Source organism: Podospora pseudopauciseta, chromosome 4 (assembly GCF_035222475.1).
Source record: "Podospora pseudopauciseta strain CBS 411.78 chromosome 4, whole genome shotgun sequence".
Lineage (NCBI taxonomy): Eukaryota > Fungi > Ascomycota > Sordariomycetes > Sordariales > Podosporaceae > Podospora > Podospora pseudopauciseta.
Window position 1 is genome coordinate 213,891 of NC_085894.1, and position 22,725 is coordinate 236,615.

Consider the following 22,725-nt stretch of genomic DNA (forward strand, 5'->3'; position numbering starts at 1 on the left):
ATAGACCATCCTTCAACTCATGTTGACCTACCTTCGTGTCTCAATTATTCTGTGCCAAGGGTGCCTCGAAATACCAGGTACACGACCGCTACCACCCAACCTGAACAACGGAAATGTAAATTTCCGAACACGCTGTTGGTCTGCTCGTAAAACTCTTATAGATCCGATATACCCACCCATCCGAAACCAGTCTCATAATCCAGGAACAGAAATCTATATCAAGCAAGAACCGCCACTTACCAACCGCCTACATGTATGTACTCACGGAACTCCACGGAAAACCTCAGAACCATACACAAAATCCTGCAGCCGACTTTGGGAACGTTGGATGATGGCCCGGCCTGCATATGCACGCGAAAACGGCGTCTGTGTGTTTCTGCTCACATGACGCAGAGACACACGGCAGGTTGGCGGTCAGGGAGATTCATCAGGACAGGAAACGGAAGAACGGCCTGGTCCGTGTCTTCTCCTGTGTGCGAAGACATTCATGATCTGAGATCCTTCCATGTTGATGTTGCATCAGACAGCTAGTTTATCGCTTTCCGCAACGCGGCACAGCTCCTGCCAGGCAGGCATATTGAAGGCACAGGGCACATCATATACGGTGTAGAATGCAAGGGCTAATTGCACCTCGTCTCAAGTATATCCACAGGCCAGCCAGAAGTTCACAAGAAAATACAACCGCAACAAGCTGAATAATAATCCTCACCCGAGACAACCAGGGGCGTGGAGGGAAATTGCAGAATCTGGCGGCGGCGGCGGTGAGCGTTCAACACGAGCAAGAGCATCAACACAAATCTGCAGCCATCCACCAGAATATCATCCGTCAATGATATTGGATCTCGACATGCAGTTGGAGACAGACATCAAGCAGGAACAACAGTGCGAGAAAGGCCAAGGCCAAGACAAGACAAGACGGAGGGAGCGGAAGCATGCGTCGCCGTTTAGGTAGGGTTCTGTGCTGCTGTGCTGCTGGGCACAGAGATGAGTTCCCCGAACCCAGACATTGACGTGGCTAGCCGTTTTGTGTCTATTTTGGACTGTGCATACCGCTAGATCTGTACCCCGAGGTCGCCGAGCAAGACCTGATCCAAAATATCCCAGCCTGGCTTGATGACCCCAAGATATCTCCATCGCTCTTTGGTGACAAGTAGACAGAACCAACTCAATTAGGCACCTCCGGAATCCTCATCACTCCCCTCCACCCCAACATCCCCCTCAACACCTCCACCACCTCGTCAAAATCCGGCCTCCCCTCCACATCCCCATCCTCGCACCTTCTCTGCAGCTCCTCCAACCCCCTCCTCATCGCCCTCTCCCGCTCCCCCTCCCCCCCTTCTTCCACAAGCCCGAGCACATCCCCCACCAACCTCCCAAACGCCGCCACCTCCACCCTCTCCACCCCATCCTCCTCCTCCCCATACACGCTCGCCGCCCCAAAATCCCCCAACAACCCATGCCCATCCTCCTTGCTAGCCAAAATATTATGCGCGTACAAATCCCCATGACAGATCCTCCGCCCATGTAGATGCGCCCCCGCCCCCGCAATCCCCGTCAGCATCTCCACCGCCTTCCCCATCTCCCACCCCCTCTCGCCCTCCGTAAACCGATCCCGTGTGCAGCTCTCCAGATCCGGCGGCAAGCCCAAAACTTCATACCCCCTCGGCACCAAACTCATCACAATCCCCCCCTTCACCCCTTCCCTTTCCCCTTCAGAATATCCCGTGACCTTTCCCACAACACCTATCAACGACTCGTGCGATCCGGCGAGCAACACCGCCTCCATCTCATCTTCCGGCCTGCCGTCGCTCGTGAGAGAACCTCTGAACATTTTGACGGCTACGTCTTCTGTGAAGTCGGAATCAGGGGAGGGCTTCCATTCTGCTTGGGAGATGATGCCCGAGGCGCCCCGGCCGAGCACGCGGGAGATGGCGAGGGAGCTGTAGGGGATGTCGAGGAGGCCAAAGGGGAGTTTGTGGGCTTTGCGGGAGGAGAGGGAGCAGGGGTTTCCGGCGAAGGAGAGGTAGGCTAGCTTGGGGAAGGCAGTGAACAAGAACTTGGGGAGGGAAGAAAAGTTGTTGGCCGAGAGGCGGAGGAGGGTGAGGTTTTGGCATTGGGTGAGGGAGGGGGGGAGGGTAGAGAGGTTGTTGCCCGCCAGGAGGCATTTCTCGAGGTTGGGACACGAGGAGATGGAGGAGGGGAGGAAGGGGATGCGGTTGTCGGTCAGGATTAGCCAGCGGAGTTTGGGGGGGAGGGTGTTTTCGGGTATGCTGGTGAGCGAGTTGTGGCGGAAGGCGACCATTTCTAGGGTGTGGTGGGAGGAGAGGTCCGGGAAGGTGGTGAAGGCGCAGTTGGAGAGGAAAAGGATTTTGAGGTTGGGGAGAGAGGTGGTGAAATTGGGTGGGAGAGAAGAAAGACCTGTCCCGGAGAGGTCGAGGTAGGTTAGGGAGGGTCCGAAGGTGAAGATCTCATCAGGGAAGACGGTGAGGGAGGGCGTGGGTATGAGCTTGAACTTGGTGAGGCCGAGGTTGGCAAGGGAGCCATTTTGAAGGGCCTCGAGGTCGTAGGTGTCGTTGCTCATTGTAAAGTGCTGGCTTACACTGTGGACTGGGTTGGTGATCACTGGGCGGAGTGAAAAGCAGAGTGAGCTGAAGTTGAGGCGGGTGAGGCTTCCGAGATTCCAGCCCCAGAGCGGGTCTCATGCTGGGCTTCTCGTCTCACCCGCCTCTGCCCCACAGGGCATACTGAGCATCACATGAGCAAAAGTAAAGACATTCTTATCATGAATATTCCAAACTCAAATCATCTGAACTGAGCGCGCGCAAATCGACTGAAATATTCTGACAAGACACAAAACTGGTGAAGAGAGAGATGCTCAAGGCTGAAATCTAAAGTGGAGATAACTGTGGGGGGTTGTGCAGCGTGAAGCTAGTGCAACGGCCCTTTGACATCAGTGGACCGTGCTCCCGTCAGATTGAACCGCCGCCGAACTTGGGACCCAACTTCCATTGCCAATCTCAAACCCTCTCCAGCAAAAGGCCAGTCCCGTTGCGAGCGACAAAACAAGGCTTCCACACATCCACTCCGAACCGTCACAATAGAATTGGTTCCGTACTCGATCTACCGATACAAATCCATCACAATGTCGTCCGAGGCGCGAAAACGGACGGCCGAGCCCACCGACGACGAGCTGCCAGCCAAGAGGCAACGAAGCGTGGAGGGCGACATCGTCTCGGCCGTGGAACAACTGCAGACATTGAATATCGCACCTTCCATCACCCATGAGGAGATGGCGCGCGCTGGACTGCGTCGCGCCATCGCCCTCGCCTTGAAGCATGTTGGATTCGACTCGTCCGCGAAGGATGCCATGGAGATGTTTACAACGATGGTGGAAGAGTGTAGGTCTTGCATGACGGTCATCAACAGCCTAGTTGAAGATCTAACAAATGAAAACCAGATGTCGAGTCGCTCTTCGGGACTGTCAAGATCAATGCCAATGCTGCTCGCCGTTCCCAACCCATTCCTCGCGACTTTGAGCGCGCGTTGAAGTACTTCAACCTGACCACCACTGCGCTCGAACCACACAAGAAGAATCCCATTCCAAGAGCCAAGAGGATACCTGAATACGAGCCGATACCAGAGCGCGATCCAGTTTTCGTCGACATGCCAGTACTCGGCGCGGAGCTGGACGGTGCTCGCGACAAGGAATCCAAACTCTACATCCCTAAGTCGTTCCCTGCCTTTCCAAGCATTCATACCTACAGATACACGCCTGAGACGATTGAGACCGCTACCGTGGTGGACGACTGGGGGAGCTTTGCTGCGGATTCACAATCCCAGACGCTCAACGGATCACAAGCCACGCCACAGCCGCAACGACCGCTTGCACCCGAGGAGATTCCCCATGGCGATCCCAAGAAGCTGCGCGAGGCTGCCGCAAAGGAAGCAAAGGCAGGGGAGGCGGCTCTACGAAGGTTGATGCGCGCCTCCAAGATCGCGAAGCAGAAGGAGGTCTGGACTTCGGCGCAGTCTCGGCCAGCGAGGCGGGAGCGTCATGAGCTTTGGGAGTCTGCTATGCGCGAGTTCATCGAGGATGACACGAGGGCCAGCGGCAAAGAGGTGGCGTCAGGAGGGTTGCATGGCGAGAAGGGCAGGTTCGAGATTGCCGATCATAGCATGATTGTCAACACGGAGAAACGCTATTTCAGGCATGAAGTCCCTCGAAGTGGTGCCAGGAAGGCTTTGGCCGCCGCTCAGGGTATCTCCAGCAAGGGTTGAGGGGTGGTATGGGACGTAGCGTATAGAGCCGCACAGAATGCAGGACTATGGGATTCGGGATTCGTATTGCAAGAGGAACCAAGACAGGGTTGGGATACATCACAGGAGTTTGGACTTAATTTTGGCGCTGGGGAGACGGACGGGAAAACAGGATCATTGATACCCCATGCACAACTCTTCTAGAAAATAGGGGTCAATCAGAAGCATGTAGCTTAGCTTTAATCTATTACCATCGCTGAACTCTTTGTTCTCCTGTTTATCTGCAATGGACATCATTCCTTATCACTTATCAAAGATGCCTTATCGATAGCAAGGTCGCAGCCCATGTCCAGGCGGGCCCGGGCTCAGCTCCACCTAGCTCCAAAGCTAGGTCGGTGCCCCACATACCGACCGCCAGCTGGGAGTGGCTGTCCAGCGACTGGCGGACCGGCGAGCAAAGTGTACCCCACGATCGGACCCTATTTTCGCCGCACAAAAGTTTTGGCAATTCCCAGAGGAGCCCGCAGCGCCCCGATTTCTTGCTGACCCCGACGACTCGAGGCACCGCGAAAAAGCTCACCATTCTTCCCAAGATACTTGCATCTCAGGAAGCACATCAAGATGGCTGAGCAACTCATCCTCAAGGGCACCCTGGAGGGCCACGTAAGTCGTCCCTGCGACCTCGAATTCGCCCATTCTCGCTCGAGTTGGATGCTGACGATTTGGTACAGAATGGCTGGGTCACCAGCTTGGCCACCTCGATGGAGAAGTACGAAACCACGTCGAATCCGACTTCCTAACCGCGAGAACATGCGCTCACCAGTGAAACTAGCCCCAACATGCTCCTGTCGGCCTCCCGCGACAAGACCCTGATCATCTGGAACCTCACCCGCGATGAGACCCAGTACGGTTACCCCAAGCGGTCGCTCCACGGCCACTCTCACATCGTCTCCGACTGCGTACGTTAGATCAAGATCAGAATCAGAAGAAGGAGGGGCAGTGTGCTGATTGGCGTGGCAGGTTATCTCGTCGGATGGCGCTTATGCCCTCTCTGCCTCGTGGGATAAGACTCTCCGTCTTTGGGAGCTCTCCTCCGGCACCACCACCCGCCGTTTCGTCGGCCACACCAACGACGTCCTGTCCGTCTCTTTCTCCGCCGACAACCGCCAGATCGTCTCCGGTTCCCGCGACCGCTCCATCAAGCTCTGGAACACCCTCGGTGACTGCAAGTTCACCATCACCGACAAGGGCCACTCCGACTGGGTTTCCTGCGTTCGCTTCTCCCCCAACCCCCAGAACCCCGTGATCGTCTCTGCCGGCTGGGACAAGCTCGTCAAGGTATGTGGGACTTGGACGTATTCGGCAACTGTTGCGGCGATGATGCCTTGCAACCTAAAGTATTTGCTACTTCAGAGCCTCCGGGCCATGAGACAAACTATTTCACCATGCACTGAGCCGCAACAATTTGCAGACCATTTTTGAGGGAGTCCCACCGAGAATTCCACGCTGACATGGCTTGTTTACAATAGGTTTGGGAGCTCTCCAGCTGCAAGCTCCAGACCGACCACATCGGCCACACCGGTTACATCAACACCGTCACCATCTCGCCCGATGGATCCCTCTGCGCTTCCGGTGGCAAGGACGGCACCACCATGCTCTGGGATCTCAACGAGAGCAAGCACCTCTACTCCCTCAACGCCAACGACGAGATCCACGCCCTCGTCTTCTCCCCCAACCGCTACTGGCTCTGCGCTGCCACCTCCAGCAGCATCATCATCTTCGACCTCGAGAAGAAGAGCAAGGTTGATGAGCTCAAGCCCGACTTCGCCAACGTTGGCAAGAAGAGCCGCGAGCCCGAGTGCGTCTCCCTTGCGTGGAGCGCTGATGGCCAGACTCTGTTCGCTGGCTACACGGACAACATCATCCGTGCTTGGGGTGTCATGTCCCGCGCTTAAGTTGAATGGAATGGTTAATGCTTGAGTGCCCGGGATCAGTCGGGGCCGGCTGAGGGGGAGGAATGAGAGGTTGGTTTTATGGGTGGTTTGCTATAAAATCGGCCGCGCTGCCGCGTGGGGAGAAAATACCAGGAAGCGTCGCGATATATCGATGGGTTCCAACGGCTGGGAGGGGCGTACTTCGGAATGCTTGTCTTCGCTTTGGGTTCTCTTTCATGACACAGCATTTTTGCGAGGCAAAAGAGGGAGCAGGGAATAAAAAGAAATTTCTGTGCCTGTCACTGCTCTTGTCCTTGTCGCCGTGGCAGGCCTCGCGGCGGGGGAAGCCCGGCTGCCGGGTGGCATAGATAATAGCAACCCCATGACCAACAACGAATCATGAAGTCAGTTGTTTTGTGATGTGTATTTTTGTGTCCGTTTCAGCACTGATATCCACCTCTCTTGACACCCCAACTGTCTCATGTATTCTTTCTCTTCATTTCCCTCTGAAATAGAACTGACTAGTTGTGTGTGTGTATGAAATCACTTTTGCGAATCTCGAGGCGGGTAGGCATCATGATATGCCAAAAACAGCAGTTAGGGTGTACTCGGGAGAAGTTTGATTTTTCCACCGCCATAATCATTCCAACATGAATATCCATGTATTCTCGTCTTTCACTTGTTATGAAGTGCAAGTATAAAAATCTAACTGAAGGATGGACCGGTCAGCCGCTCTGGTTGCTATATGCCTAGCCCAACACGTCCTCAGTAGAGGCTGCCGCGAAGAATAAAGGCCTTTTGAGGATAATCAGCAGGCCTCCAAGACAGTTCACAGGCCTTGAATATTAAAACGGGGGTTAGAGAAGTCGATTTGCTCTACAGATACCATGACCATGGAAAACAGTCCAAGGCCTTGAAACAGGACCGAGAGGGGGTTTCTGTTACCATTCTATGGCCTATTGATCATCCTTTACCGCATTCAACTTACCCACACAGCAGTGCCCATTTCTACTTTGCTCACAACGTAAGAGACATGAGACTTGTAGGAATCTACACCGTCCCAAAATGCAAAAGACAAGTTTTTGGGGAGCAGGAGGGACGATAGGAAAGTGATTTAAAAAACAAAAAATCAAGTATTAAGTTTTGTGGGTGAATAGCATAGAGTGGCTAAAGCTGGTTGGTATATTCTCTCTGGTTATCAACGGAGAGAGTTGTGATGGCTACTACTGACCCACGGTTGGGGGTGTAGCTAGCTAAGTACATTATCTGACATTTCTGATTTGCCCTTTTTCCTTTTCTCTTGATTCTTGGTTGGTTACCCGGTAGGTGGGCCGGGAGGGGTGGGTGTTGATGTTGCTAGGTGGTGGTTACAGTATCGTCTTTGGAGGACGGACAAGGAAAAGGCAGCGGGTATCATTTCTTTCTTGGTGGTGCTGCGTAAGAAAAGAAAAGAAAAGAAAGGAAGTGAAGAAAAGAAAGGAAAGAAAAGAAGGGAGATTTGGGTGGAGTGTGGTGATTGGTGTTGCTGGTGAAAGAAGAGGCTGGGGGTGTAGACAAGCTTCATTGATCGGGATGTCCAACACCAAGAACGGGCTGTCAAAAGGTCGAGAGAGCTGTTCATCAGTTGCAAACCGCGAATGATCTCGAACCCGGCAGATTAGGCAGACGAGCGGTAGGGGTTGTAACAATGCCCACTCCCACTTCCACGACCAGCACCAGCACCAGCACCAGCACCAGCACCAGCACCAGCACCAGCACCAGCACCAGCACCAGCACCAGCACCGCCAGTACTCCAATGCCGACCATGACAACCCCCCATCTCATCAATCCCCTGCTCAGTAACTGTGCTCCCTCCCCCTTGCCACTGCTCCTGCTGCTCCCGACCACCCCTCCCCCGTCCAATCTCCACCACCTGCGCCCTTCCAACCCCCACAGCAGGCCGTCCACACCCAAAGCTGTGCTCAAAATCAAACTCAAACTCCTGACTAACCGGCCTCCCCTCCTCCGTCGCCTCGAGTTCATGAATCCCCCCCCTCACATTTGGATCCTCTCGCCTTTGATGATGATGATGATGATGATGATGACCCCCCCCGGCGAAACCAACATAATCCTCCCTCGCCCCATAATACTCGTCCAACCCACGCTGGTACTCAATCTCCTGAAGCCGGTCGTGGACCTCCCTGCTGTAGAAGGGGAACTGGGGGCCCGAGTTTGGGGGGAAGAGGCCGATGGCGGGCTCGGAGTAGGACGGGAAGGGGTGGGTGCTGTGGGTTGACTGGTAGCTCTCGCGGGTGTTGGGACCAAGAGCCGGGGGGGAGAGGTGGGAGGGTTGGGTTTGGGATTTGCGGAGAGGGGAAAAGGAGTTGCGGTTAGAGGTTAGGTTCTCGTTGGCGTAGGCGTGGATGAAGGGGGAAGAAGCCGGCCAGGGGGTGGGGGTGCTGTGTCTGCCTCCTTCGGGGGGAGGGGGAGGGTCGGGGTGGGAGATGTAGGGGATTATGTTGTTGGAGGGGGAGGGATGGGGGGAGGTGTGGACGGATTGCTGCGGGATTGTGGAGGTGCCGGCTAGGGTGGTCAGGTCGCCGTCGGATGGGGAGAAGGGGAGGATGGGGTTGGAGGAGAGGGGACCCGGGATGGCGTGGCGCTCTGAGTGGACTGTGCCGAGGGAGTTGGTGTCGGTTGGCTTGGTATTCGGTTGGTTGACGCTGAGGACTGTGAAGGGACTCCGTTTTTGCTCGGGCTCGGTCTCGGGGGCGTGGCGGCGGCGGTAGCACACAAAGGTGAGGGCGACCATGCCGAAGAAGAAGAGGAGCCCGAGCGGGATGCCGACGGCGAGGATGATGGTGGTCGTATTAGGTGAGTTGGGAGCCGTCACATTGGTAGGCGGCGTACCCATGGCCATGGTCGAGGTCGAGGTCGTGCTCGATGTGCTCGAGGTGCTTGAAGTGCTTGAGGTTTTGGCCAGGGGGATGGAGGTGACCGTCGAGAGAGCAGTTCCATGGATCTCTAGAGTCTCTGAGGCTATTCTCGCCACTCTGGTTAGCAAAGACCGGGCTACATGTTTGTGGTAAAAGACACAAAGTCAGAGACAGAGTCCACCGCGGCCGCACTTACCCATCATACCCCAAGCCTCAGCAATATCGTATCCATCAAGTGAGGCCCCATCGTGATCGCACTTGGTAGGGTCAAGGGCATCATTGGAGCAGAACAAGGTCAAGTTGTCGGCACGATCTGAATTGTCACATGAAATGACCATGACCACGCCGCTGACTGCATTTGCGAAGGGCCTCGCATGATCAAGACATTTCTGCGGACAACCGGGTGCCTTTTCCCACGCGTCTGGCTGCGCGGTACATCCCCCACGATACATTACCGCCACCGCGGTATTTCCCTCGCCGCCTGTGTCTGTGTCTGCTACACCGCACAGATTGGCCTCTCCGAAGCATATATCACCCGACGAACAGCAGACCACTGAGTCATTGGGCGAGTATGTTTTGCCAGAGTCGAGACAGGGATAGAAGGGCCCGAGGCTATTTGAATCTCCCGAGGCTGCGGTGCCATCAGCCGGCGTGCCATCAGGCCAGTAGCAGCCTGTTTCTGACACCCTCTTAGCAGAGTCACTGGGGTGGTTATTGTTGGCAAACGTAGGGGCCGGGTCGTTGGCAAATGTCGGGGCTGGGTTGAAGCGAGCGACCGGATTGGATTCCTCACAAGAGGAAATGTTTGAGAAGACGGCCATCTTTTGTTTCGTGGGTGGCTTGCAGGTAATTCAACCGTCGAAATTGAGGTCAGCATCGAATTGCCAATTCCTGAGCAACAAGGTCGATGTAATGACTTGCAGCGATCAGGCCTCAGCCGTGTAGGGACGAAGGGTCGAAAGTAGGTACTCAAGTATATGATGAGCCTTGCCCGCTCTGGCTATGTACCACAGCCGTAACCAAAACCACGCGGCGGTGAGTTGTGGACGGTGCTAGACGTTGTGGTCGAGTTTGCAGAACCTTTGAAAAGGAATTCTGTGGCGGTGCGTTGCAAAACGGTGTGATGGTTGGAGAAAAAGAAGAAAAAGAAGAAAGTGCAAAGTCGCAACGGACGACAAGTAAATGGCAGAGAAGGGGTGGGGAGAGCAGCCTATAATTACCAGTGGGCAAAAATTTGTTTGAATAGGTAAGGTAGTGAGAGGAAAGTCGCAGAGCAGAACTGGCCTATTGTGAGAGTCGCCTGAACAAGCACGCTGTGGGCAAAAAGGTACCTCGCACACAATAAACAAGCACGCAGAGATGGGATGAATCGTAGGTGGGAGCAGCTGCAATTCACAGTCGCTCATCTCCGCCAAGCACTCTTGTTGAGATTTGTTCATCATCCTCTACTGCCCTAGATGCGCCATCTTATTTCATTTGGTCTTTGCTGCTCCCGCCTTTTTCATCACCGCGCTGCTCCTCAACGACCTTTACTCTCGCATCGGATATCTGCGAGGACAGCTGAGATGACTCCTTCGACACCGTCGACACCGACACCGCCGGAGTAACCTCCACCCCATCCGTCACCCCATCTCGTTCTTCTTGCTCCGCACGAAGCCTCTGGGCTCTCTTCCATTGGTAGATCACCCCACTCAAGAATATCACCAGCGCCAACCCAAAGATTGCATCCAAACCCACCGCTATCGTCACCCCGTTTGTAGTGAACAGCGCATTGGTTTCGCGGGTTATCTGGGTGCTCTCCACCGGTAGCGCTGGCGTTGTTGCAGTAAGTGGCGATGCCGAGGTCTGATTTTGGTATACTCGTTGTATCGCATGCCGTGATAATATGGTCTCATCATGGAGTTGTTGGGGTTGTTGACATAATGTCCCTCGACGACCACAGCCGTCTGATTCATTGTTCGCCAGCCCTGCCTTGGCAAAAATCCTGTGTCGGAGGCGGATAACCCCCATTGTGCTTTTCGTTCCTTTTGCCCTTCCAGAAGCCAAAAGCTGTTGTTGAAATCAGAGGCTTGGCGGTTGTGTTTTTTGTTTTGAATATCAGGGGCAAAATCAGGGGTAGACCCACTGTCGACAGCAACCACGAAGTAAAAAGCAGGTCAGGACAAGAGAACAGGAAAAGGAACACAATATCATCAGGGAATACACATGGATTTTTGAATCTTCGTCAACATTTTATTTTAATTTCTAGGCCAGCACTGACTTGCACAAAGTGACCTACCGCATCGGACCAGGACGGTACCACCGGTAGCATACTAGAAATTGTCACCAGGTTTGAACCTTTTCCGTCAGGTTCTTCTCCGAGTCTGTGCTACCCTTCCCCGTGCTGTCACTGACGTGGCCGGAGAATTTCTTTGGTGTTATTGGCCACTCCGACATTTTCCGCGTGTTTGCCTCACCTGTCAGCACGGCTTCATTGTGTTTGTAACAGTTTGATCAGGTCGATGTCGATCTTGATTACGTGCAAAGTTCAGATCTCATCGACTCGCTCAAAATAGACCTGTTCCTGGCTGATGGACTGACACACAACATTTACACAACAGTCACATTCGAACAGTTCATGTGTTGTGTGAGCGTCAGTGTAGCCATCGACGAGAAGCCCCGTCGAACAGCGCAAGAGTTGAAATTCAAATTGCGAGAAGCTTTTCCAAACCGGGTATCTGTTCGAAAGACTGCGCGCCCTAAAAAGCACATGCTCAAACACGCTCCCTGAAAATAACCCACTGCGCTCGAAGCAAATCTAGCCAGAACACCTCCCAGATGTGTACAGATCTTCCCCCGCATATTCCCACAACAAATAATAGAAAAGAGAGTCTATGTTACAGGCCCCCCACATGTCATACATCTCCTCTTGGCAGCCCTTAAAGACAACCACTGCTGACTGTTAAACCACAGCCTTCTTCTTAAGCCCGTTCTGCAACACCGCCTCCACCAACACCAAACTCTCCGGCCTTTCCCCAGTAACACCATCACCCTCCGCCATTTCCCGTCCCCGACTCCTACTCCGACTCTGACCCCAACTATTATTCATCACCCCCTCCCCTCCATGACTCTGCCCCTCTGAATCCCCACCCCCAAAAACCTCCTCCTCCTTATTCACCACCACCGCCCCCCTCCCATAATCCCCCGGCCCCGAACTCCCATCCGGCACATGGAACCTCTTATCAAACCTCGCCACCGCATACCCATACACCACCACCAACTCAATCCCAAAGTTGAGGCAGTAAAACGCCGGCTTGGAATGATACCAAGCCGGATCCGTCACCAACCTCGGCATAAACCCAATCCCCGCCCTAAACGCCGCCCCCAACGTCAACAAAAGCGACGATCCCACCAGCAAGAAAATCTTGCTCCTCATCCTCCCCTGCCCAAACTTGTCCACCTTATTGTTCCCGCCCCCGCCCGGCCAAAACACGGCCCCAGCAACGACCACCACCGGTGAAACCGCCAGCACAGCCATATACACCCCCGCAAAAAGCTGCACCTCCCTCGTCTTTTGCCTGACCCCAAGGTCGGAACTCATCATCCCGACAACAGTAGCCGTGACAACCATCACCAAAACAGCAACCACACTCCCAAACAATCCCTTCCACGCCCACCCGAGGGTCTTGTTCCACCCTATCCGAGGTCTGTATGCCCTCAAGACCCGCTGCGCGAAGACGAGGTTGACAATGTACAGCAGCAGGACGCCGGCGGCGACAAAGATGGTGGCTGCCAGGGCGATGCCGGTGTTGGTCGGGCGGGTGGCCCAGACGATGCGCATGACGAGGGAGGCTATGCGGGCCATGCAGAAGCCGAAGAGGAGGGCGGAGAAGAGGAACTTGTGGGAGCGGCGGCGGTTGAGTTGGAAGATTGTCATGTGGGTTGTTGCGGCGAGGATGAAGAGGAGGAGGAGGGAGGAGGAGATGGGGATGTCGAGGGGGGGCGTGGGGGTTAGGCCTAGCTGGGCTGGGGGGACGGGGGGCTGAGGGATAGTTAGCTGGTGGGAGTGTAGCAGGGGAAAGGGAGAAATCATACAGATGGTTGGGTGGTTGGCATGACGACTTGTCGTTGTGGAAGGGGTATCAGCGGCATTGTTTGTGAGGGTTTGGTCTGTGTGGTTTGTGTGTTTGTACTCGGGATGTGAAAAGTCGTAACCTATCGGGAATTGTCTTTGGGCCGCAAGTGGCGACTTTTTTTTCTTTTTTTTTCGTGTTAATAAAAGAAGAATCGTCGGCCAGTGTGGAAACAGCTGGTGAAAGTCGACAGTCAGGCGGTAAACCGGATACCGCACCCGTGATACAGCAATATAGCTTGCCTGATGCTGTGGTAACAAGTGACAGCGTACGCTAATGTTTGCTAACGTCGCGGGTGTAATAAAAGTACCGTAAACTGTGCTGCGGTGTGTGCTCTGTCAGTTCTGGTGTGATGTGATGAAACGAAATGGTAGAGTCGCAGTTGCAGCAGGTGATAGATGTCAGTTGCCTAGCTGTAGAAACTGGAGTAGTAGTGGTGGTCTGGCGGTCATCTGCAATGTAATCGGATCAATCAATCTGGAACAACTGACTGACACCAGATGAGTGACCTTCAACCGTTGAAAACGAGGGCGTTGTGAAACATTCGACGGCGGCGCCAGCTGAAGAGAGTAAAATTCACTTGGGACGGGAGATGGGATGGTCTGGCACTTAATCTCATGACAGCTCGGTCGGGCTGTGGGAGGGCATTGTTCTCTTCTTTTCATTAGGTGACATGTTGGAACTTCACACCTACAACTATCCAACCTCGTCCATCCGGTCCACGCTCATCCGGGCCTTAGCTTGTCTGGATTTGGAAAAAGGGTCATGAAAACGGAGCCACGAAAGTATTGGCAGGCTTTGTGACGTCGGTGACAAAAAGCACCGCCGCACCGGCGCCCGCCAACTACACCAAACTCGATTGGTCTAAGTCCGGCCTCTAAGCCGGAGCTTGGGAAGCGCGAGCGCCGATGGCCACCGTTGCCTAGCCCCGATTCACCGACGTCTCGGCGGAACACTGTCATCCTTTTGTTTAAAATATCGATGACAGGACAAGCCACTTTAACTCCAAGAGCCAACCAACAAGCCATATATTACGCTTCGCCCACAAGATGCATGTGGGATATTGGTCATCACAAGAAGCCACAAACCCGGTGTTTCTTTCTTCGGGTTAAGCAACACACAATATGTTTTACTTGGGATGTGATTAACTCCGGCATAACCGCGAGCCATCATCAGAGAAAAGTCCAGAACGCCGTGTTCCTGTTACACCAAACAATCCTGATGAAACCACAAAGACCCCCGTCATGTCATATCGCATGAAAATCCCATCGCTCTTCCGCCGCGTCACGGCAGCTCGTGGCTGAACGTCCGTTTGGGTGGCTGGTATCGAGGCTGACCCGGGTATACATTGTCCTGCTGAGGGGCAGCCGCAGTTTCCATCACATATGGTATTTTTGGCTGGCGGAAGTAGTCGCCATTTCGGCTTGACAGGGAACCCTGCTGAGTTGCTGAAGGGTAAGGAGCAAACGGGTAGTAGTTGTTGTCTGGCTTTTGGATGCTGGGGTCCAGCGGAGGAGGGGTTTCGGCCCGGATGGGCGCTTCCCGCTGTCGCTTGCGGATGTAAAAGAAAACGAGAAATCCTCCCGCGATGGTAACTGCGAGACCGACTCCTATGCCAACGCCGACGGGTACGGCGCTGTTGTCCTGCTGGGGCTTTTCCGATGAGGATGGGGGTGGTGCAGCAGTTGACTCTACTGAAGCCGTCGACTCTCCTGAAGCTGTCGAAACCGAGATATTAGACGTTCCGGTCGGCTCAGTTACGGTTGTGGTGACAGGGACATCAGAAATGCCCGGCGCCGGTCGGGTAGCTGTATGAGCCAGGGACATGTCGGCCGTGTCCTGGGATGTCTTTACCGGATCACCTTTGCCTTCAGTCTCAGAGGGCTTCGAAGCGGACGTCGAATCTTTGACTGACGTGCTCGGGGATGATAGTGGGCTGGCGGTGCCAAGGAAGTTCTCTAAGCCACCTACAAATGTCAGGGTTAGCACAGCAGGACATGATACTCGGGCTCGACAACTCACCATCAAAGGTTACGGAGCTGTCGCAATGGTCAGGAGGACCGTCGGGAAAAGCTTCTTGACAGACAAAGCCTGTGTCCGGATTCGAAGTATTGCAGGGGTACATTCCAGCTAACCTAGCGGGTTTGCAAAGTATGGGTGGGCAGTCATAGAGACTCTTTCCCTTCCAGTCTTTGATGGTGCAGCCGCCACGGTAGTAGTGCTTAACCCCGTCCTTTTTCTCACGTAGGCAGAGCGAGTTGACCATGCAGCTATCCCCTGGCATACAGCACAGGGTGCTCTCGATCTTGGGATTTGCATCGTTGCTGCATCGCGTAAGTTCAGTCGTTTTCTCCCGGTTCATGTAGTAGCAGTCCGCCGAGATTGAAATTTTGACCGAGGTGACGAGAAGCAGGAAGAGAAGCTGCCGGGGCAGCGTGGCCATAATCATGGTGATCGTATTGGGTCGTCGAGTTGGTATGGCTAGGGGAGAGGAGGGTATGCCATCAACTAATGGCCAGTCGATAGTGTGGTCGATACTGTTCGATGGAAACTGTGGTGCCAAAATTGGTACCCTAGTTGCGGATTAAAAACAGGACGACGAGGCTCTCGCCTTCAACACAGACTTGCTTTGGCAACCACTGCGCAGAGGTTGCGGGCAGAGTGCCCACCAGACTCGCTGGAGCAGGCCGAGGACAGCAGAGGAAGAAACCCAGTGGTTGCCCATGCTCGCAATACACAGGAGAGCACAGAAATTCCGCCGTTCATGCCATCATGCAATTTCATGAGGTCTGGTCTGACCTGTATCACTTATGACCCGTCGTGTGTTCTCGCTGTTGCTGGTCAGCCTGGCAGATGACTTATGGACCGATCAACCTCAGCTCCTCGTTATTGTCCGGTGAGCTAAAGGATCAGATGGAAGCCATATTTGTGGGCTTCAGAAGAGAGATATCCCTCACTTTGAGCCCGCCCTGGGGGACTGCACTTGCCAACTCCCTCTTTACCTAGCTGTTCCACCAAACAATTTCCTTGGTGTTGGTGTGAGAACTTCACGTCTCCTGTTGAGCGACTATGCAGCCTGTGGCAGCCCGGCTCACTTGAAGCCTCAAAACCAGACAACAACAATAACATCACCATCAAGAAAAGCACCAATCAAAGCTGGGATGAGAAGTTGGAGCAAATAATTGTGGTTCCTTGCAGAAGACATGGAAGGAGAATCGGACCAAAGTTGGGGGAAGTTGTTGATGGTGTGAGCCAATCAGGACCAGCCCCACCTCCCCCGGAATTTGCCGACCGAGATTTTTTGAACCTCCAATTCAACGTCCCACCTTGCAGCGACGACGACGACGACGGCCGCCAGTCCATGTCCACCCCATCGCCGCCATGAGCCTCAGCATGCCAACGCGGCGGCTCGTCCGGGGAGGTCCGTCCTCCCTTCCCCCGTCCCGTTCCTCCTCTGGTTGACTAACAAACCAACAGCCACCTCCCCCACGACCACCACCCTCGCCCTCCAACAGCCCTCCCGCTCCCTCTCAACATCCCCCTCCCGCCCCTGGTTCTGGTCCAAAAAGGAACCCTCTTCCCCCACCAACCTCAAAGACGCCATCACCACCGGCACCGCCGAAGCCCGCAAGTCCCTCATCTCCAAACTCCAATCCCGCTCCGAAGCCCCCGCCATCTTCGAAGACGAAGTCGCCCCCCAACAGCAAGCCGTCACCGAAAAGGAAGCCGCCGTCCTCTCAGGCGACCAGAAATCCTCCGCCACCAGCGGGCCCCTCACCGCCAGCCAAAAAGCCGCCCAGCCAAAGACCTTCACCCGCCTAGGCGGCTCCCTGGTAAAAGAAGCCCTCTCCCGCAGCGTCGACCCGGACCCGCAAGCCCGCGTCCGCTGGGAACGCAAGATCGCCATCCGCCAGGTGAAAAACGGCACCGACGCCTACAGCCTCGAGCCGCGGCTCGCCCGCATCGCGAGGACGGAGCGCAGCCTCCATTCCAAGTCCCCTTGGCTGCCCACCTCTGTCAAGAAGCTTGTCCACCTGGCCAGGCAGATCCAGGGGAAGAACGTGGAGGATGCGCTGGTGCAGATGAAATTTTCCAAGAAGAAGATGGCTGCCGAGGTGACCACCCAGCTCAAGATGGCGCGCGATTTGGCCATTGCCGAGAGGGGGATGGGTCTGGGACAGGGACAGGAGGGCAAGATGGAGATTCAGAGAAAGGACGGCAAGTGGATGACGGTGGGGGATCGGTCAAAGATGTATGTTGCCGAGGCGTGGGTCAACAAGGGCCCCGTGAGGGCCAAGAACCCGGATTATCGGGCCAGGGGGAGGATGTTTTTGAAGGAGTCGCCTTCTACTAGTGAGTTTGCCCTGCCTTGTTGGTGCTGCGAATGGATGGTTCTAACATGGAAATAGGTCTCAGTGTCGTTCTCAAGGAACACAAGACGCTCGTGCGGGAGCACCAGGAAAGGGAGCACAGGAGGAAAAAGCAAGGGCCTTGGGTTCACCTGCCTGACAGGCCGATTACCGCCCAGAGGGCGCATTACTCTTGGTAAATGCCAAGGAGAAGGAGAAGGGGAGAGAGAGAGAGAGAGGGGGAGAGAGAGAGAGGGAGGGAGAGGAGGAGTAGCTATGTAACATGTACAATATGAAACCAAACGTGTATTTTTTTTTTCAGTCCGTCAAAGCCAAACTTCTCATGAGAGACCATCTCTCGGCATGGGTCAGGCAATTCGGTGTATGTCAGCTATGGATGTAATCTTTCATCAAAGCAGCTACAGAAGTTTGCGAAAGACACTCGTGGCTGACCTCAAAAATAACAGGTTTATTTCACTTCAAAAATCTCTGGTAACTATGTACAAAGCAGCAAAGGGAAAGAAAAGCCCGGCCGTGGTAATCATAAAATAAATAACAAGAACAAAAAAGGGAGTCAAAAGACAGCCTTGAGACCAAACCAACCACCACCCGGTCTTCTCTGTGCATTGTTCCCCTGACTCAGGACTTCCACCCCTTTAAACAATGCTCTCCTTTGGGAGTTTCATCCACATCAGTTACACCAACGTCCATCAGCCGGAACAACGCAAGCCCAAGGTACTTTTTTGATGTAATTTTCTCTTTTTTCACTGTGAGCGCTGCGCTGACGATAAATCTTTCGCCCTCCCATAAAAACCTTGATTTTTCCTCTCCCCCCTTTCATTGGTTTGCTCAGTCAGGTAAGGCCTCCTGACCAAAAAAAAAAGATCCCGTTCCATGTCAATTGTATGTTCTGTGCAGTCCGGCTGACGATATCGATGACATATTTTCTTGTTCCCACGCTCCCGCTTTTTTTTCTTATAAAAAAACCCACGCAGGAATCAACCCAGCCGAACCAATTTTTTGGACAATATTTACACCATTTGTCTTGGTTCCATTGGCTTGGGCTGCTTCCCCTCCGTCATGTCATCATACCGATAGCTCTTAATCTCCAGCTCGTTGGCGCCAATGTCGTAGTCGGAGCTGTTGTTGCCGTGGTTGTAAGGGTTCTGCTCCCGGCTCGGCATCGGAGGCGAAATCTTGTATCGGTCAGCTCCGGCGGAGTCGTTTGACTTTTTGTCAACGTGGCGGTTGCGGAGGAAGATGCAAACTCCCACTCCGATGAGGGCGAGAACAGCGGCGCCGACACCGACACCAATGCCAATCTTGGCGGCTTCGGGGAGACCGGCAGGCGCACCTTCGTCCTCGGGGGCTTCGCTAGTCTCTTCCGCTTCGTCTGCAGAAGATGACTTGCTGGGGGCTTCGGTAGGAGTGCTGGTGACCTCGGCTGTGGATTCGGCGGTTGGGCTGGATTCAACCTGGGTGGCATTGTCAGTACAGAATTCTAATCTCGGAAGTCAACGAACCTACAGCAGTCGATGTCGCCTCTCCATCCGGATTTTCTGTAGGGGTTTCTGTGGAGGTGGGCTCGGCAGCAGCAGTCACATCGGTCGTTGGCTCGGCTGGCGTGGGCTCGGGAGCTGGAGTCTCGGCAGGAGGGTCGGCAGGAATGTCTCCGGCAGGGAAAGGCGCACCGACAGCTGAGCAGCCGGCACTGAGCGCTGCCATAAGCGCGGGTTCATAGTCGGCAGCGCATGCTCCTGAATCCCGCACGCAGTTTTTGATAGCAATTCCCCAGTCAACCTTGGGGCATAAGCAGGCATATTGGGATGCTGGGCAGTCATAAGTTGGGGCTGTCAAGAGACAGTTGTGCTATCATACTGTCAGTCATGGCCCTCTCATACTGCCTGTTGTCGACTTACAGCACAAGGGTCCAGGCTGCCAATGTCCAGAGCGAGGGCGAGGCCGCTGGCTGCCGAGAGCAGGGCCAAAGACCGGAGGGTCAACATGGTGGTGGGATGTTGCTGTGTCCGTGATGAGGAACTGGATGGGAGAGGTCGATGGTGTCGTCGAGAAGTGGCAGATGAGGAGGTGGCGCCTCAATCATAAGCTATCGGGGGTGTCCGAGGAATGCAGAGCTGTGCGTCTCGGTCTGGGTGAGCCTGCTAAAGTCCAGAAGTGTGAGGCTGATTCCTTCCCTTCCCGATTTGATGTGGTGTCGAGTGAGGTGAGCAAGGAAGCGGAAACGAAGAAAAAAAAAAGAAAAAACCAGCGCTGAAGGAGTGATCGCCGGGCCGAGTGAGAATCGAATTGGGTGTGTCTGGTATATCAATGAGTGTAGGTGAAGGTGAAGATCAGTCGACTCCGTGAGGAGATGCGGAAAGAGAGAAGGGCGGAGGTCAGCTGGTGTGGGCTCCGAGGGACCTTTGCGAGTTAAGTTCTCCCCCCCCTGCAGGAAGGAATCACTGGAATTGTTCCATCCCCAGACTGATTGGGTGGTTTTGGGACCTTTCCTGTTCGGCGGTACGTACCCCCGGTTGCGCCCCGGGATCTGGGGTCAAGAAGACGGCCGTGTGTCTGGGATCTCTGCTCAAGAGCGCCGCAACCCCTGCCAAGCATCAGCCACAGCCGGAAGGCAGCCATCATCAACTTCTTGCGCTTTTCTCTTCCACAGCTAGCCAAAGATAATAAAATATCCAAACATCGCTTTCTTGTTGCTGTTTGAGGCGCACACAGTTCCCCTGCATCAACACCCGCCCGACGTAGAACCTGCGCCCCGATCTTGACTGCCGGCTGCACGCGTATCGGTCCCGATATAGCGATGCAGCCTGCGGAACAACAGCAACATTGCTGACAGTCCTGTCGGCATGACGGCTGATCCCGCCGCTGAAAGATCCGTTAGTTCTTGATCAAGCTCGGCATGACAGCCACATTTGCAAACCAAGTGTTCTCATGCTGAAAGGTGAGGTCATCTGAAGTTGGGTGTCCGTCAATGCCAAACAGAGGGGGTCACCAGTATTCGCAGATGCCATCTCATCAAATCAATTCCCAAGTTTCTGGTGCAGGTGCTGTGATCCTCACAAGGGTTGGCCTGCCTTCCCTCACCAGCCACCGCTGGAGCTTGGTTCGACGAATCAAGACCGTGTCTTAATTTGACGCTTGAACAAGGATCAGCTACCTTAATCGAGTTCCAGAAATTCTGTCACCTCACGCCCGTTCGTTGGCCCAGTTGACAGCCGCCCACCAAAAATACCCTACACTATATTCCACAGGTCGCCTTTTTTTTTAGAAAAAAAAAAAGGAAAATTAAAAGAAATTTAAGTTTTAATTTTTATTTAATTTAATTCAATTTTTTACAGATACAGATAGGTATTGTCTGGATCTCTACACTTCCACCATCACTGGCATAACAGTTGGCAGTTGACGTTGGTGCCATGGCAGCCCCAAGCACACCTGCTCGGTTCGGCCAGCGCTAAATAACCACAATCGCCAGTCCCGCAGTAGCTGTTTCAGAACCTCACAACCCGGCCTGGGCATTTTTTCCCTCAGAAATCATGATGCGCCCCACTGTTTGAAGCACAGAGTGAGCTGTTCTCGTCTTTTTATTTTATTTTGTCCGGTCCCCCAGATTTTTTTCCTCATACTCGTCAGCTTTTGAACGTCGATTATCCAGCTGTAGGGAGTGACCCCTGACCACGCCGTGAGGGGCAGTGAGAAACAAGCAATGCGCGCCGCAGAAAAACGCTCATCCGTCTGTTTCAGAAACTCTGTGGATTATCTGCCGGCCGGGTGTCTTGGAAGACTACGACGGCGTCTGATTTGTCCACCAAACAGCAACTCCGGTCCCTCGTCACAAGCAGAGACATGGCACTGGGCGCTGAGAAACTCTCTTCTCTCTTACATGCGCCACCCCAGTCCCTCGGCATGCCGATCTCTTCCATGCCCTAGCCGAACCTGCAGGTCCCGATAGGACTCCAGAATGGAAAACCAGGAACATCAGATTGCCAGTACCATCGATCTTCGTTCCCGCCACTTTAAACGTGATTTCACCATGAGCCGTTTTGGAAAAGAGCCGATTGTCTTGGACGAGCCGCCGCCTCGGGAAGGCATTCACAAGATTTTACGGATATGAATTGGACACTTCTTACTTCGTATAAAAACCCTCACAATCGCGGCATGTCGTCATGGGTGTATGGATATATGTATGGGTCGCTACCGCGGTCTCATCATGCCTGCGCCACGGTGCTGCTACAAGAGAGGGAAATTGCACTTCAATGCGCCGGCCCTGGTGGTTGGGTCTGTTCGGGTGATACAAATATGGGAAACTTTGTACTATGTACAGGGACCTGAACACACTTTGTACCCCGCTTCTGTTTCTTTGTGCTGCTGCTGGTGCTGGTGCTGGTGCTGCTGGCTATGCCCCTGAGATCTTCTGATCGTTGGTCTCTGCCGGAATGGCAGAGTACGAGCCGGTTGCGATGAGATTCCCCGATGAACGTCTCCAGTAAGATGTATGGCTTGGGATGGAAAGGGGGAGGTTCGGGTTGGAGCCTTTGCTGGAAGTGGCTGTTGAACCGAGGAGATGTTTGTGGGTTGGTTGTTGGGAGCATAATCTTTCATCCGTCTGACGGACGGTCAGAGTTGGTCATCACATCGCCGGATGATCCTTCAGAAGAACTTGTGGTGAATCCTGGCAGGCTTCCGCAATGCATGCCTGAAAGACTAATGTACCAGCCAGTTGGCGGTGCCAACGGCAGCATATTATTCTTTCACATGGCAACAGCTTTTTGGAGCATCTCCTCGGCCTATCTCTGTGTTTTCTTCAAAGATCTATCAACATTCTTCAAGGCCCTCGTCCGTGTAGTAGCATCCCCTTTTTGACGCATAGCGTGGCTACCTATTTCAGGGGAAATGCGCTGAAGGAACCGAGACAGTTTGAAGATGTGCTACTTTGGAGTGAGACATCTCTCCCAGCGCCACGAGCCACGTAGTAAGGCTGGATCGTCGTTCTCTCCTTGTGTTATCGTCATGGCCTTGGTGTGACTCCGGTTGCACTTCCGAGCCTGAATCCAAGCTGGGTCAGCATTTGACAACTTCCAACTACAACTCTATCTAGTTGGCAAAGCGCCCTGTCCTGTACATCTCACAACATTGTCCGAAT

At 54.0% G+C, this 22,725-nt stretch overlaps 9 protein-coding genes across 9 annotated transcripts; 3 read left to right on the forward strand and 6 right to left on the reverse strand.

Annotated features, from left to right (window-relative positions):
* Window positions 1–219: 219 nt before the first annotated feature.
* On the forward strand, window positions 220–4,563 carry QC763_400690 (uncharacterized protein). The gene is made up of 2 exons (XM_062911682.1): window positions 220–3,398; window positions 3,458–4,563. The coding sequence occupies exons 1-2, from the start codon at window positions 3,143–3,145 to the stop codon at window positions 4,276–4,278; spliced, it is 1,077 nt and encodes a 358-aa protein (XP_062765256.1). The 5' UTR covers window positions 220–3,142; the 3' UTR covers window positions 4,279–4,563.
* On the reverse strand, window positions 1,166–2,581 carry QC763_400680 (uncharacterized protein; the record flags this gene model as incomplete). Its single annotated transcript, XM_062911681.1, has 1 exon — window positions 1,166–2,581. The coding sequence occupies one exon, from the start codon at window positions 2,579–2,581 to the stop codon at window positions 1,166–1,168; it is 1,416 nt and encodes a 471-aa protein (XP_062765257.1).
* Window positions 4,564–4,707: 144 nt separating the features above from the next.
* On the forward strand, window positions 4,708–6,436 carry cpc2 (cross-pathway control WD-repeat protein cpc2). Its single transcript, XM_062911683.1, has 5 exons — window positions 4,708–4,920; window positions 4,989–5,026; window positions 5,090–5,216; window positions 5,278–5,595; window positions 5,787–6,436. Exons 1-5 carry the CDS (start codon window positions 4,879–4,881, stop codon window positions 6,210–6,212), a joined length of 951 nt encoding a protein of 316 aa, XP_062765258.1. The 5' UTR covers window positions 4,708–4,878; the 3' UTR covers window positions 6,213–6,436.
* Window positions 6,437–7,848: 1,412 nt separating this feature from the next.
* Window positions 7,849–9,927, reverse strand: QC763_400705 (uncharacterized protein; the record flags this gene model as incomplete). The annotated part of the gene is made up of 3 exons (XM_062911684.1): window positions 7,849–7,925; window positions 7,968–9,194; window positions 9,303–9,927. The coding sequence occupies 3 exons, from the start codon at window positions 9,925–9,927 to the stop codon at window positions 7,849–7,851; spliced, it is 1,929 nt and encodes a 642-aa protein (XP_062765259.1).
* A 646-nt stretch (window positions 9,928–10,573) lies between these two features.
* On the reverse strand, window positions 10,574–11,116 carry QC763_400710 (uncharacterized protein; the record flags this gene model as incomplete). The annotated part of the gene is made up of 1 exon (XM_062911685.1): window positions 10,574–11,116. One exon carries the CDS (start codon window positions 11,114–11,116, stop codon window positions 10,574–10,576), a length of 543 nt encoding a protein of 180 aa, XP_062765260.1.
* A 552-nt stretch (window positions 11,117–11,668) lies between these two features.
* On the reverse strand, window positions 11,669–13,237 carry QC763_400720 (uncharacterized protein; the record flags this gene model as incomplete). Its single annotated transcript, XM_062911686.1, has 2 exons — window positions 11,669–13,127; window positions 13,181–13,237. The coding sequence occupies 2 exons, from the start codon at window positions 13,235–13,237 to the stop codon at window positions 12,048–12,050; spliced, it is 1,137 nt and encodes a 378-aa protein (XP_062765261.1). The 3' UTR covers window positions 11,669–12,047.
* Window positions 13,238–14,502: 1,265 nt separating this feature from the next.
* On the reverse strand, window positions 14,503–17,778 carry QC763_400730 (uncharacterized protein; the record flags this gene model as incomplete). The annotated part of the gene is made up of 2 exons (XM_062911687.1): window positions 15,241–17,778; window positions 14,503–15,185 (listed from the first exon to the last, which is right to left on the reverse strand). Exons 1-2 carry the CDS (start codon window positions 15,665–15,667, stop codon window positions 14,503–14,505), a joined length of 1,110 nt encoding a protein of 369 aa, XP_062765262.1. The 5' UTR covers window positions 15,668–17,778.
* On the forward strand, window positions 16,270–17,798 carry mrpl22 (39S ribosomal protein L22, mitochondrial). The gene is made up of 3 exons (XM_062911688.1): window positions 16,270–16,639; window positions 16,696–17,571; window positions 17,628–17,798. The coding sequence occupies exons 1-3, from the start codon at window positions 16,600–16,602 to the stop codon at window positions 17,765–17,767; spliced, it is 1,056 nt and encodes a 351-aa protein (XP_062765263.1). The 5' UTR covers window positions 16,270–16,599; the 3' UTR covers window positions 17,768–17,798.
* A 212-nt stretch (window positions 17,799–18,010) lies between these two features.
* QC763_400750 (uncharacterized protein) lies at window positions 18,011–20,587 on the reverse strand. Its single transcript, XM_062911689.1, has 3 exons — window positions 19,487–20,587; window positions 19,095–19,436; window positions 18,011–19,042 (listed from the first exon to the last, which is right to left on the reverse strand). Exons 1-3 carry the CDS (start codon window positions 19,571–19,573, stop codon window positions 18,599–18,601), a joined length of 873 nt encoding a protein of 290 aa, XP_062765264.1. The 5' UTR covers window positions 19,574–20,587; the 3' UTR covers window positions 18,011–18,598.
* Between the last annotated feature and the right edge of the window lie 2,138 nt (window positions 20,588–22,725).

Excerpts from the sequence above, each read along its gene's own strand:
- cpc2 (XM_062911683.1), top strand. The coding sequence starts at position 4,879 with ATGGCTGAGCAACTCATCCTCAAGGGCACCCTGGAGGGCCAC. Across the intron at positions 4,921-4,988 it reads AGGGCACCCTGGAGGGCCAC|AATGGCTGGGTCACCAGCTT; the intron begins GTAAGTCGTCCC and ends GATTTGGTACAG. Across the intron at positions 5,596-5,786 it reads GCTGGGACAAGCTCGTCAAG|GTTTGGGAGCTCTCCAGCTG; the intron begins GTATGTGGGACT and ends TGTTTACAATAG.
- QC763_400690 (XM_062911682.1), top strand. The coding sequence starts at position 3,143 with ATGTCGTCCGAGGCGCGAAAACGGACGGCCGAGCCCACCGACGACGAG. Across the intron at positions 3,399-3,457 it reads TACAACGATGGTGGAAGAGT|ATGTCGAGTCGCTCTTCGGG; the intron begins GTAGGTCTTGCA and ends AATGAAAACCAG.
- QC763_400750 (XM_062911689.1), bottom strand. The coding sequence starts at position 19,573 with ATGTTGACCCTCCGGTCTTTGGCCCTGCTCTCGGCAGCCAGCGGCCTC. Across the intron at positions 19,437-19,486 it reads GCAGCCTGGACCCTTGTGCT|CACAACTGTCTCTTGACAGC; the intron begins GTAAGTCGACAA and ends ACAGTATGATAG. Across the intron at positions 19,043-19,094 it reads GAGAGGCGACATCGACTGCT|GTTGAATCCAGCCCAACCGC; the intron begins GTAGGTTCGTTG and ends AATGCCACCCAG.
- mrpl22 (XM_062911688.1), top strand. The coding sequence starts at position 16,600 with ATGAGCCTCAGCATGCCAACGCGGCGGCTCGTCCGGGGAG. Across the intron at positions 16,640-16,695 it reads GCGGCGGCTCGTCCGGGGAG|CCACCTCCCCCACGACCACC; the intron begins GTCCGTCCTCCC and ends ACAAACCAACAG. Across the intron at positions 17,572-17,627 it reads GAAGGAGTCGCCTTCTACTA|GTCTCAGTGTCGTTCTCAAG; the intron begins GTGAGTTTGCCC and ends ACATGGAAATAG.